The following is a 23,106-nucleotide window of genomic DNA, read 5'->3' as shown; positions in this document are numbered from 1 at the left end:
ACTCAATAATATTATATTATTAACAGTTTATTATCCAATCTTTGGATTAACCACTCGTATACACTATAATAATGCAATATTATTACATGTTTATATATATATATATATATATATATATATATATATATATATATATATATATTATAATATAGGAACCGCTTCCAAATCACAAGATGTACTCAACTCAGCAATTAACGAACGATTACTTGAACAAATCGATAGTGACGTCGATTCGATAAAGTGCAACCAACTCCAAGTCTATATGTACAACAATAATCGATGTTAGCCTATATTTTTTTTTTATAGTTCAAATGCAGCTCCATTTTTTTTATTGTAATTTGATCGATATAAAATATCAATCTAATATAATACCATATGTACATTTTTGAAAAATAAGAAAACTATTTTAACTTCTATTATTGTTATTTTCCAGTAGGTTTGGAGCTTTCTATGAACCCTGATAACCAACAAAATTATCTCAGTTTATTTTATATTAATTATTTTTATTATTTTAACATTTTCTTTAACATTAATCGTCTCTAGGAATAGAACCATCGTTGATCGCGTCCGCACAAAGAAAATCTTTTTTTTTAAATTCTAATAATATTAACGTCAAACAAAACAAACACTCGTTCGATCAGTATTATCACTTATGAAGATATTTGTTGAAGATGCATAAAATTCTATTAATAATTATAATGTTATTAACAATAACATTATTTATAATTTATGTTTTTTTTATATTTTTTTATTTGTGTCGGCGCTGATTTCGGTTCAACGTATTTACAGAGTAGTTAATTAACTGAGGGCAGCCTTACGTTAGACAGCGGGCCAAACCCTGGAACAGAATATATAAAATAGTTGTATGAATTATTTTATTTAAAAAATATTTATATACAAATAAAACACAAAAATAATGATACATTTTAGGCCATGCACATGCAACAAATTTAATTAATACAAATATATTATTATATATATTAGTCAGATAATTCGACTAAGCAAGGATACTGAATACTTCATAAAGCAAAGATAAGCTGTGCTCTTATTTGTAATGAAGAATTTCCTAAATAAAGAATCGTTATCAAGATTATATTTGTGGAAATATTCCTACTAAATTTCAATAGATGAGTAAGTAGGTATATATCAATTTTTGTGAAATTTCTATAAATGCATAGAGAAACAGATTGCATTTCTATTAATAATTTTATATCCGGGGAGATATCACTTAAAACTTTGAGAATCTAACACTTTCTTTGCATATACTGTACACGAGTATATGGATTACTTTAATATACGTACCTTCAATAATCTATATATATATATAAATATTTCATTTTCTTTGTAGGGTAGTTTGAAGAAAAAATCCAGAGACTTTTTTCATTCGAGCTGTATTTCCAGTTTCTATCGTAGCAAATTTAAATAGCGTAGGAAAATTAATGAATCAATCTCCTTTTTATCGACAAAAGAAATCGGCTGTAGATAAAAATCATATGTCGGTTTATAATAATAGTGTCCATCTCTATATTTGACCCAAAACCCTTTGTGAGAAATTAAAAAAATAAAAGCCATATACATGTTTATGTAGTGTACAAGGGTTGATTTTTCTACTAACATTAAAAGTTTCATAAAAATTACAACAGAAATAAAATTTTCACGGTTTATCCTATATATTTTGAAATTTTTTACTGGAATATTAGAAAAGATTCTTGAAGTATTAGCTCATGTAAGTTATCTAATTATGAGTCTTTTGTATTTAAATATCTTTCACGCGTCCTAAGTAGAGTTATTTGGGCCTTAATGTTTTTTTATCAACCCCCCTCACAATTCATATAAATATTTAAATTTATTTATTTTTTTATAAAAATACAATTATATTCATAATATACGTCATATATATATATATATATATATATATATATATATATATAACTTGATATCAGATTTGATATATAACGTTCACATGGTACTTGATGTTTATGTTAAATGAATCACAATTGTCTGTGAATATTCAATCTTATGTATTGAAAAATCAACCGTCAGTCGTAACGCGAAAGATTTCCTAATTTATAGCAGTCCATCGTGGATCAAAATGAAATAAAAATAAAATTAAAAAAACCCAACAAATTATGAGTATTTATCTATTGTGGATATGCGTCCTAATATTTCCGTGGCAGTGCAACATTCGATTTAACTTTTTTAAGTTCACCGTTTAACTAAGCCGATCGGTATTTCTAAACTCATATTTGCCATTAGTATTTCCGACCCGATATGATTAATTGCTTACGACCAGGCAAATTTTTTCTTCTTTGAAGTATACAAAATCGAAAATTTTTTTATAAATTAACAAGGAAACTTCACGCATAAAAATTAATAAATCTTAATATAATGACCATTGATAAAGGAGATAGAATGAAAAATATTTACTAGTGGCACCCTAGTAATTTAAAGTTAAAACATCAAAATTATATATTTATTAAATAAAAATAAAAGTTAACTTGTTGTTACCTCCATGTAAGTTATAACTACTTCATTATAATTAAAAAAATTATTTACGCATCAAAGCAACTACTTTGAAGAAATAGTTTTTATCTGATTAATTTAGTGAAGTTCTAGAAAAATGATGTAAAGTAAGATATAGATTTAGAATCACTTTTTTTAATTAGAAAAAAGAAAAGAAAAAAAAAGGATTACTGTTCTGTAATTTACTACTTCGTTATATATAAAATAAATGAAATATAAATTATAAAGTTAGAGTTAGTTTAATATGTTAATGTAAACGTAAACTTTCATATGTGAATTTCTCAACTAATACTTTTCATAAAACCATTAAATAATATTTAATAAAATTACGTGTATAATTTCACGTTCAGAAGTTTCACGGAGATTAATAATTTTAATTACTATGAAATTTATAAAAAAAATTTCATAATTGGAATTTATAAAAAGGGAAATAAATTATGTATTTAGAACTTTTTCCCCTTATTAGTTTTCTCAAGTAAACTTATAAGCGTGTGATCTTAACATTTTTTACAATTTGTTCTTTCGATTTTGCAAAAAAAATAAATTTACTTTGAACGAAATTGAACTGTTTAGCATCAGAAGTAACTAATTGCATTCTATAATATTGTGTTACGTAATTTATTTATATATTTTTGAAGTGTGAGTAATTTAAAGATTTAATTGATGAAAGGTTTTACGATAGAGTTTTAAATATTAAAAATTGAATGCTAAAAAATGTGTATTTATTAAATTGCTGTTAAACGTGTCAAAAATTGTTTTTAATTTATTGAAAATGCTTCGTTCGATTTATATATTTACCTAGAAATCTGAATTATAATTTCAAATTTTACAAATCTCGACAACGAAAGGATATAAAGCGAGTTACAATCCCTATCCAGTCCTACTTGTTAGGAAGCAAAGAAAATCGGAAAAATATATCAGATGTTAAATAAAAGAAGTAGTTAGGAATAACATCCTCCAATCAGGATGAAAAATCGGAGGGTACCAGAAATATGAGCGTTAATGTAAGCACGAGTTAAAAGCTTAAAAAATTAGCTTTAAATTAATTAAAAAATTAATCTTAACATCCCAACCGAATTCGTATAGGGGTAAATAGAAGCATGAAGAACTGCTTTAAATTCCAATAAATGAAAATATAAATAGTATCGATATCAAAATCAAAGGAAAACGACCTACAAACTGACAAATCTTCATTGACCCTTTAAAAATTTTGAAGTCATACTGAAGTAAAACTTTCATTTTAAAGTCGTTAAAAAGAAAACCATTTCCAAATTAGAAATTGTTCTGTTTGTACCCAAATTTTAGATAATAAATCATTTTCTTTGGGAAATCATCTTTAAGTCAATTTTCCTCCGATAAAAATTTATCTGCTATTTTTTTAACAGTTTATGGATCCGTTATAGGCACTGAGCTTTACAAGCGGTATTTAATTTAATGAAAGTAAGCAAATATCTATCGATTGTAATTTCAAGAAAAATTTAAACAACAGCATTCTTTACAACTATAACAAAACGAAGATCGTAGGAAATGAATCTTTTGAAGGAAGAATAAAATCCCAAAAGAGTAAAATAGGGTACCGTTTTTAGACCGTGGAATTATATGTAAATTATATAAAATCCAACGGCGGCTCGCGTATAGGAACTGTGGAACTGCAGCATTCCTAGTTCTACTTGATATTATTGATAACATTTAATAAAATGAGTCTTTTTTTCTTCAATTCTATTCTTTATTCTTGTACAATATATAATTTCCTTACGCTTAATGTCAGTAGCCATCCTAAAGTTTATGAAAAAGATAAAAAATATTTGTATGGAGCTGTGCGCTTCACAGTTCCAGCGGCGTGGTATTTGGTTGTTATGCGTATGCGCACATAGGAAGCTGCACGCGAGGCTGCAAGGGAGAGAGAACACTGTCGCTCCTGCAGTGCCGACCCTGACGTGCTGGTGAATGGTAGTTTTTTTACTCCGCGTGAGTATGGAACGTTACTTGTTCGTTCCCTTTTTTAGTTCAGTCCGTGGAAGGAATATGAAAGCGGTTCAGTTGTTTTTCAGTAGTGATCAGAAAATGGCGGAAAGCAAGGGCCCTTTGATCGCCAAATCTGTCCAAAAACACGTTGGAAGGGCGAAAAAGAAGGTAATTAGTAAAAAACAATTATGTATTTGTTTTTGTATGCGTACAAATTTAAATTAAGCACCATTGAACTATATTGTTTTTAAGCGGACATTTTATTAAGTTATTACCTAATAATAATAAAATTATCTGTATTGACATTTTAATATTTATTCGGTTAAACCGAATAAGATTTTTAAGCACAATGTGCTTAAAACCGTGATCATATTCTTGGATGAGATAAAGTGTAATTAGATTATTATTCTGCTTCCAGCTATTCTACTTGATTAATTTTTTTCAGTTCTTTTATTTTACAGAAAACTTTAACCATGGCCTTGAAACGGCCCAGAAAAAACCTTCTGGAGCAGTACCTTCACTAATTTTAGCTACGAGCCGCCACTCATCAAATCTGATAATAATTTTATGAAACTTAAACTACACTTGGTACAGATTTCCTTTGGTAAAAACGATTGGAAAATAAGCGCCTAAGGCCGTATTGTTAATTTAAAACTACAACTAACGATAGAATACAGAATATTAATACGAATAAGTAATTACCCTATATAAATTTCCGTTTTTGAGGATTCAGGAAAGTAAGAATATAAAGTCATTTGAATTGTCGTTGTACGTATTTGATAAGTGATTTATTAAATAATATAATTTAAAAGGAAGCAGGATATTTTCGTCGTCAGTCACCTACGACTGGTTTTTTGCATCGCTCCGTTACTTTGTTATTCACACCATGTTTTTAATTCATTCATCATATTTGTTATATTTTAACTCCGATTATTTATTTTGTATAAATATATATATATATATATATATATATATTTCTATTACAAAACTAATTCTTTATCCTTAATACATGCCATAATTATTAAAACACCCTAGTTATTCTAATAAGATTTGTTAAAATCTTCTTCACTTTGTCTAATTAATCTTAAAACATTAAATAAACAGAATTAATTTTTGTAAAATTTATATAAAATTAGGGGATTTTGCATTAAAAAAATATTGATTATGACTATTTTGTATTAATTTACAGCAAATTTAAAAATAAAATTACTTTCATAAAAATTAATACAACAGTTTGTTGTATTACTTTATTTCATAAAGTACTTTATTTCATAAAGTAATACAACAAACTGCAATATTAAAAATAAAATGATTACATATTTACATGTTTATGAAAATAAGTCTTACATTATTTCAATAAAATTAGTAATCATTTTGATATTTATTAGACACAAATGGGATTAAAAGACATGCAAATTTTACATTAACACAATTTCATTCGTCTATTTGCAATAGAGAATGTTGGTTGTAAATACACGAAGTAGACTTGGTAAAAAAAGAAAATTATATATATATATATATATATATTTACACGATACTGCACACGCCTACTCATAAACAAAATGTAGGAAATTTAATTACAAAAAAAATATTTTTATAACAAAAGAGTATTAATTACGTAGCTTTCAATATAAAAGTATTCATTTTTTAAAAATAAATAAGTATATATTTTTTATTTTCATAATCCTTCTTCTTATTTCGATTAGACTATTTTTTAAATCCAATTGCATTTCTTTTCTTCTTTTCATTTCTTTTCGTTGTTTCCAGTACTTTCTCATTCTTTCTGAAAGTGCTTGTTTTTGTTCTGCAAATTTTCTGGAGCTGTTGTTTGGGTTTTCCTTTTCATCTAGTTTTAAATTCTCAATTGTTTTTCGAAACTATTCTATCCATTAGTTACTATTTTCCATTTTTTAGTTTTCCTAGATTTTGATTTACTTCCCGATGCAATCCTATTTTTGATTTTCTATCTTTGTAAAAGTTAAATAATTTTTTTTTTTCAAGCTTATTGTCACTCGTTCTGTAATGTGGTGAAAAACCTCATTTTTATTTTCCGCATTTATGTTTCTAAAGCTTTATTTCTTGGTAAATTTCTTTGTTGGATGTTAGCTTATAACCTTCCTCCGTTCGTATGGGTCCAAAAATCTTCCTTAAGAATTTTCTTTCTTCTTTCAAATGATTTCTTCCATTAAACTTTCTTAAAAGTTCGCTTGTATATAAGGCTTCTGGGAAAATTACTTCTATGTAGTGGCGTAGTTTAGCTCTTTAAGTTAAGAAAACATTCGCTGTCAGTTAATAAGCTGTTACCATTTTACGAATTCTACTTTTAATTACTTCTTTTCCGAGTACAATTGGTGTTATTATCTCCCCAAGATACTTAAATCTGCCTATTTTATGAATTTGCTGTCCCTTTTTAAATATTATTTCTTTTACACAGTTCTTATCATTGGTTATAAATTCTGCTTTTCATAGAATATTTCTGAGCCTATCTTTTTGCTGTTTTATCCCAACAGATGTACTTTTAATTTTGCTTCATCTATATTTGTAGCTAGGATAACTATGTTATCAGCAAAGGCTAACTAATTAATGGCTAATTTATTTTTTCGCGTTCCTAAATATACATATTCTAAGACTCGATGATTAACCAGTTCTTTAGTCCATTCTGTAATTACTTTATCTTAGGCAATATTGATTAGAATTGGGGAGATTCCATCACTCTGCCTTCCACCTGCTTTTATCTCAATTCATCTCACAATTTCCATAATCCTTTTATTCTTTATGTATTTTTTTAAACGAATTTATTCATAGTATTTTCCTACTTATGTTAATTGATTTTTATTAAACGTGAAAAAATAAAACGGGTGTAAAAATATTAATATGTAAAAATATTAAAACTTTACAGAAAACACAAACGAATTAAAGCTAAAGAAAAACAAAATAATCATTCTAGGAATAGTTTTAATATTAATAAATATACTTGGTGTGAACACGTGCGCTGTTGTATCAGTAAAATGAAATAGAAAAAATTATTTCGAAATTTTGGTTTACAGTCGACAGTAATTTATGAAAATAAATTCATAATGTTAATTGTTTCCCAGAAATATTATCTTTATTTTAAGGAGCAATACGTGAAAATGTATTACCTTAAAATAACTTTAATTTACATACCCTACCTGGCACGTAAAATTTAATGTATATAGATTTTTATAATTTGAAATTCTGTCAATCAAAACAAAATTCTGTAGAATATTATACAATCTCTTTTATTATAAGACACAAACAATTAATATATAACTGTATTAAACCGGATTTAAATAGTAAATATTAATATTATACTGTATTTTACAAAACAATAATGAAATCTGAAATAGTTTAATAGTAATGAAAAATCTTTTTTTACGAAATTCTAGATTATATTTATGCAAATTCCGTAAAAATATACGGAATTTTAATTATGTAACACCTATTTTTTTCAATTTTTCTAACCGATTAGATGTTTGTAAACGAATTATTTATGATTATCGGTAATTTTTAAAGAAATATTTAGATTTGTCAATGTTAAGGATACTTTTAAATAAATAAATTTTAAAAAGATTGATTCGTATGTATAAATATAAAAACATGAATAGACAATGAAAGTACAAAGATGTATTAGCAAATGACAACAATTTTTTCTTTAATTGGGTTGGTGTGGTATCACAACTCTTTTTTTTTCGTAAAATGCGCATTCTAGTGTTTATGTATACATATGCGCAGATAAAATTGTCAGTTTCCCAATTGTATGTATTTTATACTCTGTTTACTGAATTGAAAAAGCAATACTTAGAGAGATGAAATTTGTTAGACAGTTAGTTCTTCCTTGACCAAAATAGATGAAAATTGAAAACACTTTTCTTTATCCGAGGAGCAAATATAAATAGGCTCGTCTTTCAAATGGTTAAAATTTCTTTTATAGATGTTTTTCTGATTTAAAATAATGAACTGAAAAAATAAATGAATCTAGAAAAAGGGAAGAAATTTAAACGGTCTTTGGTTAGATAATAATATAAACAGTACATTTATTTAGGAAAAATCTGTTAATTACGCATAAATAATAAAAATAAAAATTTGTTTGGAGTACATTACAGCTAACTTCTTGTTTGTTCTAATAACCATAAAAGTGTTTTTTGAAAATTGTTACTCCGATTATGAAGTTAATCAATTATAATTGATTTCTCATACTTTAAACTTTATATTTTTTTTAATTTATATTACATATTGAAAAAGATAAGGTTATAATACTTAGGATACCATTGTGTTATCTTGTTTACATAAAAAATTCACAGTTTTACTTTTTTCCACAAATGGAATAAATCGAATTTTAAAATCAATATATATATATATATAAATGAAGAATTATAATTCATTTCTTTCCTAGTTTAGTATATAATACTACAGAAAATATTCACCCATTCTCAATCACACGAGACAGGGAAGAAATGAATTAACATTTTTCAGTTGTTTTTTTTGCAATAAGAAATTTTAGTTTTCAGTCTTTTCATGTACTCATTATTAAACAATTTCCCATTCAGTTCAAAATTTGTTACTATTCCGCCATTACACTTAATTTATTTAAAGTATTTATTATCAATTATTGTTCATTCTTTGGTCTTAAATCCGTCTTATTTGTCAAACAAAATTTTTGTGTTAGTTATAGTTGTTTTTACTACGCGACAGAAATTTTGTTATAGTTTATTTTATTTTTTTTTTAAATCTGTAATATTTTTGAGAAGATAAAATCTGATAGACCATAGTAAAATTAAAACTTAATGTGTAAAAAAATGTTAATTAAGAAGGAAATGGAAGCGATATATTTTCTTAAAAATAATGCTATTTTTATTGTTTTATTTAATTTTTTTTTTGCCTTATGACAAAAATACTGCCACGTAAATCCTTTTCATATGTTTGCTTCGAGTTAAAGAATATAGAATTTCGAGTAACAGAGATAGTAATTGTATAATAAATATACACTAGCCAATAGTATAAAAATAAATAAGATGAAAACAATAATGTTGAATAATACTCGAAACGGCAACCAGAAGACTGATGTATGACTTGAGGACGAAAAACTAATGCAAATCAATACATTTAAATACTAAGAGTTAAAAGCATCGAATGGCAAGTGCACAGCAAACATAAGTGTAGAATCGCACCAACTATATAAGCATTTAATAAAAATAGAAGTTTACTGACACAAAACAATGTTATTTTGAAGATACGAAACACTTCATATACAATTTAATCCGGAGTATTTACGCACCAGAGTCTTGGATCTTGAAAAAAAGAAAACCTGCTGAAACAGAGTTCTGAAGATTTCATGAATAGAAAAGGTGAGCAATAATGAACTTATAAGAACGTAAAGACGATTGTTATTGCAAAAATACTGAAAGGAGAAATAGTGTTAACCACCATTTGTAAAATATCCAAGCCAGTTTATAACAATACTCGAGGAAAAAATCGAAGGAACCAATGGTGAGGGGAAAATTATAACAGGAATACATGGATGAGATCGAGTTAGGAAAAAAATACGAGTCGATTAAGAGGGTAGAAAAAATTTTAAGGTCCAAAAACCTTTAGGTCGAGGAAAGAAGAACCCAAGAGTTAAAAAATCCGATTTTTAAATTTTTAATTGCACTAGAGAAGCTAAAAATGCCACCCCCCCCTCAACACAAATAAGTTCTGGTGGAGCTTATTTGTGTTTGGTGAAAGTCGAAGGGATAACTAGAAATTTAAAATAATTACCCCATACCAATCTCTAAGATAAATAGATTTGAGACCCTCGTTAAAAAAAGGAAGTTTAAATTTAAGCTAAACATAACCTACGTTCGCTTCGCTCGCTAACCTCGTCAAATTAACTTTAAACATACAAATTATGTAAGTTATTTTCCAACACTGGAGGCGATTAATCAAATTCACCGCATTCAACATGCACTGTTAATGAAAGTTTAATAAAAATATTTTAAAAAAAGATTGAACAAAGGGTAAACCATCTGACCATTTAATTCTATCGTTATCGTTCATCCGTGCAGTTAACATATTCTGTATATCCTGACTGGCCCTTTCAATTTATAAAATGCTGAAAATTTGATTAGATTTTTTTATAAATATGGTGAATTTCATTAATCGCCTCTAATGTTGAAAAATAACATATATAATTTTTATATTTAAAGTTAATTAGACTAAGTTACCGAGCGAAGCGAGAGTAGGTTATGATTGGCTTAAATTTAAACTTCCTTTTTTTTAACGATGGTTTTTCGTAATCTATTTACATTAGAGGTTGGCATTGGGTGATTGTTTTTTAATTTCTATTTACCGTTTCCGAACCCCACCAGAGGTTACGTGTGATACTCTACATATGCCGGCGAAGGTTCGAATAAACAAATATTTCGGTCTTTCATCAATGTATTAGATATGTGTCGATATTCAACGGAGAATACTGATATTCTCTAATTTTGGTCTTTCACGGTAACGTATACATTTTCAATAAAAAAAATTAATATGTAAAAAAAATTATATGAAAAAAGCGCTGTATATGAACGTTTATTTTAACGTTCTGTTTCATATTATACCAAAACTGGCGGGTATTCCATTTTTTTATATTGAAATGATTTTTTATAACTATCTTTAGTAATAATGAGTGTTCCACGTATTAAAATTTCGTTAAACGTGTAATTTTGGTTATTAATAATAATTATAAATAGATTCGCTTGACAATAATTTAAATTATGTCCGGTTTTTTTGTTTTTTTTTTAAATATATTTTTGAAGATGAAATAAATTTCGTTTATATTTGGAATTAGTTATTTTTTAAAGTAATATTAATGACATTACATTGTTATTAAAACGAAATTAATTAACTATTTTTAACATCTAAAAAATATAACTTTAAAAACGTTAAACTTTATTGTATAGTATTTGAATGAGAAAAATAAGTATTTTAACAAAGAACGACTTCATGTTTAACCGCTTTCTTTGTGGGAACTTGAACCCCGCGTTAATTCCTCCAAAGGAGACTACTGTTTTTCAATTGAGATATAAATCAGCCGATGTCCAACAACTGTTTTCTTTTCTTCTACCGAACTTATAACCTACTGAAGTTCTCACATTGTTTTAAGAACTTAAGAAATTTCTTTACGTATTATTATTGTTACGTATAACTTGTTTTTATTTATTTATTTATTTTTTTTTTTTAATGAAAAAACACAGTCTGAAATATTTCATACGAAGTTTAAAGTAACATTATCCATTTAAATTATTTTTTCCGATAAATAATTTATATACTTTTTGTTAAAAATGAATAAAAACAGATTTGTAATAAACAAAAATGTAATAGTCACTCGATTTAATACCACTTGTGGCAATCAAAAATCATTTGATAAAATTATTCTAGCATTTTAAATCTTCAACTACCTGCAATTATTACTACATAATTATGCTCCCTTAATATATGAACAATGAACGTAAATCTATATAAATAGAAATGTAAATCTTTGTTTGTTCAAAATCTTCAATTTTCGAAAGTTCTTCACCGATTGCTTTGAAATTTTGACAAAACGTTTTATTCGAATACGCGCGTGTTTCTATATACAAATTATTTATATACCTAAGATGTGACAAGTAAAAACATGCAGTTTTTGAAAAACAGCGCTATCTGTTGGACGTAAAAGCAACACACGCTATATTAAATATTTTACGATTCCATTTCAATGTTTCCGATGTGTGTGTCCGCTGTGGACTTAAATATTACTGGACCGATTTACGCACCGGTTAAAAGGGAAAAATCGAAAAAGGTAAAAGGGAAGGGTAAAATTGAAAAAGAAAAAAGAGGGAAAAGAAAAAGTAACTGGAAAGGGGAAAAAAGAAAATAGAAAAGGAGAAAGTGGGAAGCGAAAGCGGGAAATGGAAATAAGGGAAAAAGAGGTGGGAAAGGAGATAGAAAGGGGAAAGGGGAAATTGGGAGAAATAGAAAGGGGAACAAGGGGGAAAGGAATTATGTTAAAATGAAAATGGGTAATGGGAAAGGGGAACGGGGAAACGGTAAAAGGGAAAAAGGAAAAGGTTAAATTCTGTGAAGTTCCGTAATGTTCATTTTGTTAATGTTTTATCATACTTTCAATTGTGTTCATTTAACCTATATATACTCAAATCTAGCAATAGCGAAGCATTGTCGGGTCTGCTATTTTTATTAAAAATTTCTTTATTCTGTATTCCATCTTGATATTTTTCATTTCCTTTAGCAGTTTGGTACACCATATTTGAAAAATCTATCCGTTTTATTATATTTCAAACAAAAATAAAGTTTTTTTAAATTTGTTGTGCACCATTTACATGACTGATCACCTTCCTTTGAGCTTATATGATTTTAGTACATCTCTTGTTTATTTTATTCTTTACATTTGTAAAGAATACACGATATTTATATCGCGTGTATCTAGCCAGTGGAATTCCATAAACCCGCGTACGTTTTGTTCCGTAAAAAAATATTAATTATTCACATTATCTTGTTTGTTTTTGTCATATTAATTTGTTATTATTTCAGTTGTGCTTACTTTGAATCAAATAGTTTTCTTGTGTTGTAGTATTCCCTTTCTATTATCTCATTTTTAGGTTCGCTGAATCAGTGTATCATTTTTTTTATCGTTCTTTTTTCATAATTATTGATATCCTAAATGTTTGTCTAATATTTTTGTAATTACTTTCGAACACAAATTAAAAAGTATTGAAGATAGATTACATCCTTGACTTATTCCTTTCTGCACCGCCTTTTTCCTTTCTTGGTATACTGTTTTTAATGGCCTTTACCTATTCAGTTCTTTTATTGATCGTAAGCAACTTGTTTCTGTAAATTTCAACTATGTTTCCAATCAGTTTAGAAAAAAAAACCTCTCTCTCCAAGACCTACAATAAATTACACGGTAATGTTTAGATCAGTAGAAATTGTAGCACTAATCGCTAATAAAGTACGATTATTACTTGTAATTAATTTCAACGATAAATACTAGTAGTTATACTTTAAATACGCTCATCCGAACTTTCGTACCGAACACAACTTATCGGAAATAACGTTACTGACGTAAAAGTGTCTCATGAAATACTGTACTACAATACAACTTTTTATATCACTTATAAAATAATAGTTTATATTAAAATATTTCATATGAATATTTATTTATATTTGCAATATTTTTGTAAAAATCAACTAAGATCCCAATAATGGAAAAAAGGTTATATTTACAAAGAAAAAAGGTACGTCCAACTGTTATTGAAATTATAGATAGAAACGCTAAGAAAACCTTTTTCAAAGTAAAAATTATGCGCGTTTCCTCTTTAACCAATCATCATCAGTAGTTCATCATCTGCTAACATTGATTTTTTAACAGCTGAAATGCTCATCTAGTTTTAAATGTTTGAAACGGTTTTTGAGTGTTTTTATAAACTATTTTTTTAGAAGTGACAAAAAGTGACATCTTTATATTTATTTTTTTCAAACTTGTTTTATAAAACGGATATTTAGTTTAAATTTTAACTTCCTTCTTTAAGAGCTTGACACTTATCTCTCTATAGAATATTCAGCTATTAATTCAATTCAGGAAAATATATCGGGCAAACAAAGAGCGTAGATCTATTAATTAAAATAAAAGTTTAAGGCTGTAAAGCTAATCGAAAATAATTTCATTTATAGATAAACGATTTTAATGACCGTAAAATTTCTGTTTCTAATGTTGTAAAGTAAACCCCATAACCCGTCAGGAACTAACTTTTAATTTGTGATAAAAGGCTATGATAGTATTAGAATGTAATAAACCCTAAGTTTCTTAATCGTGCAATATTTTTGCATTATGATAAAACTGTAACTTCAGTTGAATATCTCATTTGCTTTATTACGATATATTCGATTTTATTTTCAGTTATCCGTAATTTAAAATTATTTTCAAAATGTTAATTGTGTTTATTTCAAAAAATTAAATATACTTACTTATTCCTTATCAAAAGCTTACTTATTAGGAATCGGTTCATTATTTAATTTAACTTAAACAAGATTACTGCGTTAAAAAATAAAATATATATATTTTTTAATAATAAACAGGGTAAACAATTACTTATACCGTAAACAAATAGGTAAATTTATTAAATTAAGCTAATTAAAACGCATAACAGGATATAATATTAAGAATATATAATATTTATAACATATTTATTAATTACTAATTGCAGTATACAGAACACTATATACATATACTTATATATATATAATAATATATATATAAAAGGAAAAAAGTTGTTAGAACGAGTAATATTTGTGAGTCAGACATTTTATAAAGTTGAAACAACACATAAAACAATGTTTTCCCGCTGATTTCCATACAATGGAAACAACTGTTGTTGGGAATAGTTAAATGTTATTCTGCAACCGTGTTAATTATTATTTTACTTCATTCATAAGAACCAAACGGCGGTAAATGATCACCGTTTATATTCAAAGCTAAAACAGCTTTGGAAAATATTATTTTCATGAAAATATAAACGCGTGCTATGCCTATATGTAAGTTGTATTTACATAGGTATACTCAAAATATTAATATATTTTATGAACGTTTCAAATAGTTATTGATACCTTTCTAACTACGTAATGTTTTCTTCTATAATAAATATTCGATTTGCAAGAAAGATTTTATTACGCAACCGGGAAATTTTCCGGTTTTAGCATTATTTCAATGTCATTCCATTTGTGGCAGTGATTATTTATTGCAGTTAAACTGTGTTTTTGTACTCGATAATATTCTTATGTACACTAATTATTAACTTGAATATTCAGCTATTAATTCAATTCAGGGAAATATATCGGGTAAAACTCTTTATTTGCTTTATAATAGCATATTTAACTTTGTCTAAATTATATTGATATGTATAAGTATACACATACACTAAGCAAAAGATATTAATTTTTAGTAACATACTTGTTCAATTTTAATAGTTCCTGTATTAAAACAGATATATATATATATATATATATATATATATATATATATTTTGTTTGTAAAAAATTATAAAATATTAAGTTCTGATTTGATTATAATTATATTTTTTGTAAAATATAAGACTGCTGTTCAATACAGCTCAGGTTATCATTAAAAGCTTACAGGAAACTCAGCTGAAACAATATTCTGTCATATCTAAACGTTTTTTACGGTAATATTATATTCTAAATCGTTAAAATGTTAAATATATACAATTTTACAGTTTACAATTACAAAATAAAAAATGTATAACTAAAAATAAAAAATATTTTTCATCTTTTAGCCATAAATCCCGTTTTACTAGCTTCGTAAAATTACACATTACTTTCTATTAAGCGCTAACTTTTAATGTCAAAATATTGACTTAAGATATCCCTGTTTATCTTATAAAGATCAACAAATAAATCATTAAAGCTAAAAGAATTCTACCGTAGACCCTTTTTTTATTTTAAATCATTTGTTCAACCGTACCTGTAGACCCGTTTGTCCTATTTTCCAACCAATAAGATTCTAACAAACAAATTTCCCTTGTCGGTTACTCCAGGTAGTAAAACAGTTATAAGTACCCTTTCGTTTCATCAGCATTAAATGCATTTAGCTACATGTTTAAATTAAACTGGGATTATTTGTATGTTAGAAAATATTATGTCACTCGATAGCCGCTTTAGCCATAAGCCTTATTATTCCCCCAACGGATAAGATAGGTGACCCAAAACAGCTCTCCACTCATTAGACCAAATTGATAACGTAATGGCGCTATAGATCACGAGATTTTCAGCACGAACATAGCAGGAAAACTTGCATCTACAGAATCGAAAATAAAGAATAAGGAATCAAAGATAAGGAAAAGATGTGGGTTGTGTGGAAGAATGATCGATTCTCAGAGGAACCACGATTTAAGACAAACACTTCCATTTAGAGGAAAGCCTAAATTTTCATGCAACTAAGATGGATAATTCCTTCCGTATTCCCTCGGGGGATCGCGGAAATTTTATCCAGATAAAAGCGGTTCCTTACTAGCTGTTACTGATCGGCTATTCAAAAACATATTGTGCACCATAAATTAAGAGCCATCAAAGTCATGTAGCAATATTTAAGGATCGTTTTTATTCTCCCATAAATTGAAGAATATAAAGATATCTAAATAAACTGTGAATCGTGCAGCTGCATCCACTTCAGCTGCACTAATCTTTCTACAGTTCCGAATAAACAACTCGATCTCTAGATTCATATTGAACTCTCAACTTCTCAGCACTGTACTCTGACAATCCATTTCAAAAATGATTTCTCTTTAACTTATCGCCCTTTTTTTATTGTTGATTGTTCATAAAATGCCATTTATCGTTCAAATTTATCGATGGTGCGCTTTAAAATGTTGTAATGGAGTTACTTAGAAAATTACCAACTTTTACGATAAAAAGAATTGTTTTTAATAAATATGTACATATTATCTCTTAACAATTTGAGATGTTAAGGATATCCTACGTAGAAAAAGATTTATATACTGATAATGAATGTATCAAAATTTAAACCGTAATCTTTTTATTCGGTTTTTTTTTTTAAGTAGACACCGCTTTAATTCCAGTTTATTATAGACCGACAGAATACTAACATTTCGTGTAATATTGATCCCGTATAAACCTGTAAAATTTTTAAGATTTCCCGATTACAATGGTGAAATGAGTAAGTGTTGCATGACAGCTATTACAGGAAGTATTATTAACAGTTGAAAAGAAAGCTCTTGAAAAAACTTGCCCAAGTTTCAGTTCGATCTGATCGGTAATTCTTAAAATGTTTCTGAAAGGTATATCCAAACAGGGAATTAGAAAATGTAAAAAAATTAAGAAATATTTTTCAAGAAATTCTTTTTTTTATAGATTTCGAGTTCATTAACTACACTATAATAAGTAGGAACATTATGAACAAAGAAAAGATAACATATAATCGGTTTTTTCTTAGTATTTTCCATATTATAAAAGTTTTTTAAAATAATTATCCATTATTTTTCAGCAGAAACCGATAACACTTCACATAATTTACACCGTAAAACCAACGTTTGTTTGTAAAACTCGAAAATTAATTTTCTGCTAATTGTAAACAAAGTAAAAATATTCTTAATAAACTAAATCGTTTTATATTACTTAAATCGCAACTATACGTCATTTTCTATAGATTCAGTTTATCGAATATCTTTAGTATGTATTAATTACTGTATAAAGTATATAATTTTAATAGATGAGCAAAAGGTAAAGTCTTACTGCGATGTTCCGGTCTGGGCCGATAAATTCCACTCCAGTGTGACTGGAACTGCAGTTGCATTGTGCACTGCAACGGGGCGACATGTGTCGGGCTTCGCATAAAAACAGGAATGCCTTGTCCGCTGCCGCGGAATGCTTTAATTGAAATATAACATAGTTTTTGAATATCTCGGCCCTTTGAGTCTCGCCGCCGGTCAATAAACTCGCTTCACTACTCAGAATTCTTTGCAGGCTGTTTCTGTTCTGTAAAGGGTTTACGTGCACTAATACAAATAACCGCGTAAAACATGGCGGACTTGTTACATATAAAATTAATAGAAAATAATATACTATCGAAATAAAAGTAAAAGATATAAAGATTCGTTGAAAATCCGCATAGCTATCATTACGTACTTATATTTTCTTCGTTTACGATAAAAAAAAATATTGCCAAGATTTTATAAAATTAAAAAGCAAACAATTTTATTTAAAATAATATAATAAAAGTCGTTTTATTAAAAACCGAACTACACGAATAGGACCTACTTATGTAATTCAAAATATTCCCAGTACTTTGATGAAGTGCATTAAATTTGCTGATTCATACGATGAAACGCCTAAGGTTGAATATATATAGAAAGAACTTAGAGAAAGAGAGTAATTTAGAGAGAGGGAGACAGATTTGCGAAATAATTGCAGAAAAAAACACTTTCTCTTTGATGGAAGACCTTGATATGTTTTTGACGACCTCGGTCGGTGGTTCTAAGAAGTGTTTTATAAAAAACGTTTGGACGACATTTCATTAGATGCAAATTTATTTCTATGAATCTTTAAATAATTAAATTTTTAATTAAAAAATCAATTAATTATAAACGATTTATTTTAATAGTTTTTATTTTGTAATTCAAATAAAGCACATCTTTTTTAGAGAAAATAAAATTCGGTTGTTCATATTAATTTTATACGAATAAAAAAAACTTTTACCAAAATTAACAGATAAAGGAAAAAATATTAAAATTTATTCTGTAGGAACACAGTTTGTTATAAGTAAAACTATGACGTATTATTTTGCTTTGAAGTATAGATACAAAGAATAAAGGGGGGGAAATTCATAAACTACGTGTATAAACTTTGGTTGAAAGAAATCTGGACAGCAACCTGAGTTTGTTAAATATTAATTGAGAGATTGTAGAGAAGTTTACATACCGGCTACTAGGTAACAGTTAAAAATGTATTGGTATCGTGATCGTAAATAAATAAATAATTTTAATTAAATCAAGTTTTGAAAGTAAATAAAATAACATTTTATTAATATAAATCATTAAAATATTTTTACAGAATCTAACCCTATATGACACTGTAACATTGACGAAGGAAATCTAAAAAGGATTTAGAAATATGTGTTTTTAAAATTTAATGTTACAGAAAACTTTTAAAAGTTATGTATTTTGATAAGATTCAATATAAATAATTTATAACTTGATTCAAAGAAAATAGAAATCCGTCGTAAATTCTTACTAAAAGAACTAAGTTACGACGGTAGGTCGTAAACAAATACATCCGTGTTTAATTAATTTAATACAGAAGGAAAATTAGATGCGATAAAAACTTTAGTGTAAGCCGTAAGTTGGACTATAAAACAAACAGCTGAGTGTGTAGAATGTAATAAATATGATAGAATTAAAAATAAAATTAATGCAGAATGAGAGGGAACGGTCAAATGAATGAAACCATTCGAGTGGATTAGTTCAAAAGTGAACCTAATCAAAACGAATAGATCGTTAAACTAACAATTAAAATAACATAATGTTATATAAAGTTAGTAGATCATTTTTCCTATAATGTGTTCCTTGTGATAGGATTTGAACGATGTTGCTTATCCACAAATTTAATCTCCAACTTTAGTCTATTAGAGAGAATTGTTATTTTCATTTACACACACGTTTAATGGAAAAGAAAAAACTAGTCATTTTCTTACTTATTTTACTGAACCATTTTTTTTTTTTTTTGGTCTGTTTATGTTTGAGCGGGAGAGATTCGGTTTAAACATTTTTGGGAATATTTTATTGTAATTATCATTGAATCATTAAAGCGTATGTTTTAATGTTTACTTAAAAGCAAACTACACACGTTCTTTAAGGGTTAATGAGCTATTAATCGAATAGTTTGGAAAATAAAAACGATTTACCTCCGTAAATTATACAGCATGAGTTTTACTACGGTTTTTCTTTTTGATGTTAAAAGCTCAGGTGTTTTTTTAGCCAAACGGTAAACGAAGAAACATGTGACGTAAATAAACGTCCATTCATCCGTTTGATAGAATTTTGTTTAATATTACATCCTAAACGACTGAGAACATATATAGGTTGAAATTCTGTGGATAAATAACATCGACTGCAAAACACATCGGGCAATAAACGTTCGTTATACATACAAGTAAATTTTAGTACCTGTTAGTTGACTCACGTGAGAAGGCCAGCAGGAGTAGTGCCCTCTGTTTGGTACCACGAGTATTGGGGCATATACTGCGGATGATGTGGATGGTGGTGCGGATGGTGATGTCCGGGAGTCGGCTTCATGTCCCAGGCCACAAGAGGTGGTGAACCGCTCACCCCGTGCGGTGACATTTCACTGACGGGTGTCGAACTCGGGGTAGGGGTACCGTGTCCTTGGCCCCCGTGGCCGTGCCCGTGAGGCAGGTAAGCGCCTCCGGGACTCGGCTGACTGCCACTCGACGATCCGTTACCGTTCCCTTGTAGGATTCCAGAGGGAGGCTGCGGACTCGGGGGTTGTGGCTGACCCTGAGGAGTGTGTGGAGCGGCTCCCCCAAGCATATGAGGTCCGGGAGCGGATCCGCCACCCGCTCCTTGTTGTGCGGCTTTCATCATTTTCTTGTATTTGCTGCGTCTGTTTTGGAACCAGATTTTCACCTGAAACGAAAACAAGAAAATAAATTCGTTTAAATGAAAGAAAAAAGCTAAACTAATCGCGATCGTTAAATTATCATTTTTATATTAAAAATTATAATGGAAGATTTAAACTGCTCGTCTTTGTACTATTTTTGTAACAAAATGTTTCGTTCGCTATCGCGTCTAATCTATTCGGTTAATATAAAAACATCTTGAACTCTTTCTTCATACTCAAACAGTTTTCATGTTTATATAAAAAAATATCATAAGAAAAGAGAAAATATAAATATACATGCGTACATATAAAACATAAAGGACAATAAAATATAAATTAACGGTTTATGTATAAGTTTATTAATCCCCAAAATATTTTGTACCAAAAGATGAATTACACAGTTCAAGGTGATATTTATATTTCTCAAACATTACTAAAATAATTTTTAACAAAATTTCTGGAAAACTAGTAATAATTGCGTAGTAAGTTTTAATTAAGAAATTTTGACTGGAATACCCTTATGTACATTTATGTATTTTAATAACTGTGAATCTAAGTATTATAAAGAACGTAGGGAAAGAAAGGAAACCTATTCCAGGATTCTGATCGGGAATCATAAATATTGATCGGGATTTCTGTTTTATGTCGTAATTGAATTAATTTTTTTTTTAATTCGTTACAATCCTGACCAAAAATATTTTTGAAAAAAATAAAATAATTAAATGAAATTGGAATACATCTAAGAAAAATGCATAATAAGTAATACGCAATAGTATAATTTTGATATTAAGAAAAATTGACAAGGTTTATTAAATTACGTCGACGTTTTAAGCGGTTTTTAAAATAATTATTTCACTACAAATAAAACAACCGATTTAAATTTTAACGGCTCATTAGAATTATAATAAATACGTTCTACGGTGTAATTTTACTATGTAGATCGAAGGTAGGGCTGTATGACATATTATTATTTATATCAGTGAGGAACCGTAAACAGTAATTCGAGTTAGATAGGTGTCAAGTGATATAGGTATTAAATTACATAAGGGGTGACTAGAACAAACAGAGCTCAGCAGGGAGTTAATTGTTTTTAAGATAGGGAACTCGCCGCGACTACTTGAGTATTACTAACATTATAAAACGTATACGACTTTTTTTAAATCTGTTAATTTGTAATATTTGAAGCTAATTTTATCTAAATTAATAAGCATATTTATTAAAATAATAATAAGACTGATATTTTCTAATTTAAATTAACGAATAGAATTTGTTTAAATTAATAAACAATCGGGTATCGAGTTTCCTTATTATTTTTCTAATATGTAAATCACAGAGTAGCTTTTACTCGTGAAAAAATCATCAGCATTCTTACACCTTTTTTTGAGCTAAAATTGGAAAGACATTTAAATAAATTACATTTTATTTATAAATGAAATCTAAAAAAATCAGTGTTACCAGATTTTATTCATCTATTTTACAGGGCTTGAATAAAGTAAAGGCTGTAAAAATACGGAATGGAGTTCAGAATTTTTAACAATTTTCCAAGAAAAATCTTTTTCTGCAAAATAATAGTGTCACCGATGAGTTTATTATAAACAAATATTATTAAAATTTAATTTTTTTAAAACATTATACGAGGTAATCGGAGTACGAATATCTACCCAAGATCTATTGGTATTTTGTTTGAACAGAGGCCGTATGTTTTTAAAGGTTATCCGAACCTCAAAGAAATTTTTACATTTGTATACACCAAAATGTTTCTTTAAAACAAAAGATGAATGGTTTTATTGATCTCGGGGAACTACAGAAATAAATGTCTTAAAAATAGTTCTGTTAAAATTTACAGGTTACTAAATTCTTTTAATGCTTTTCTACAAACGAAAAAATAATCTGAAAATTTATCAAATAACCAGATTTTCTAGTCTTTTAACTAAATAACGTATATTGAAATAACAAACACATTATGACACGCTTAAAAAAAAAACTTTAATAATCTCATGGTATTATGAAATATTTGCTTAACTGAACTTTTTTATGTATAAAAACGACCGATTCATATTTTTTTACTGTTTTTAACAAAGGAATCCATGTATTATAGATGAAAAAAATATCGATACAGTTACGTTTGGTCTTAAGTACAACGTAGCCATGAAACGGCCATCTCAAAAGTTTTCCATTTTTTAACTGGTTTTTTGCCTTTAATTTCTTTTTTCTACGTTTTCTTGGATTAGAAGAGATTTAATGAAATGAGGAAATCCCTTCCTGAACCCAAATTATTCATACTTCCTGAACCAAGGAAAATAATATTGTTATTACAATTTGAAAAAATTTAGATTTTACTGTACACTTAAAACATCGAAGGCCGTTTTTTTGTTGAACTTTTTTAAAATCCTCAGTCAACAATATATGTGATTTCGTTGCAAG

The 23,106-nt window shown here is 27.7% G+C and overlaps 1 protein-coding gene across 3 annotated transcripts in view; it reads right to left on the bottom strand.

Annotated features, from left to right (window-relative positions):
* The window catches only part of LOC142323580 (uncharacterized), a 332,171-nt gene that overhangs the window by 100,631 nt on the left and 208,434 nt on the right, over window positions 1-23,106 (bottom strand). Inside the window, exons 3-4 of one of the 3 annotated variants that reach the window (XM_075363405.1) lie at window positions 20,229-20,708; window positions 148-838 (exon numbers count right to left, since the gene is read on the bottom strand). In XM_075363405.1, coding sequence (XP_075219520.1) covers window positions 20,241-20,708 — 468 coding nt within the window. In that variant the 3' untranslated portion in view covers window positions 148-838; window positions 20,229-20,240. Of the gene's footprint in view, window positions 1-147; window positions 839-20,228; window positions 20,709-23,106 lie in introns of those variants that run through there. The other 2 variants (XM_075363404.1, XM_075363406.1) reach the window with 2 other exon arrangements.

This window comes from Lycorma delicatula, chromosome 4 (genome assembly GCF_047948215.1).
Source record: "Lycorma delicatula isolate Av1 chromosome 4, ASM4794821v1, whole genome shotgun sequence".
In the NCBI taxonomy this organism is placed as follows: Eukaryota; Metazoa; Arthropoda; class Insecta; order Hemiptera; family Fulgoridae; genus Lycorma; species Lycorma delicatula.
Note: the sequence above shows the minus strand (reverse complement) of the source record. Positions and strands in the feature narration are given on the sequence as shown.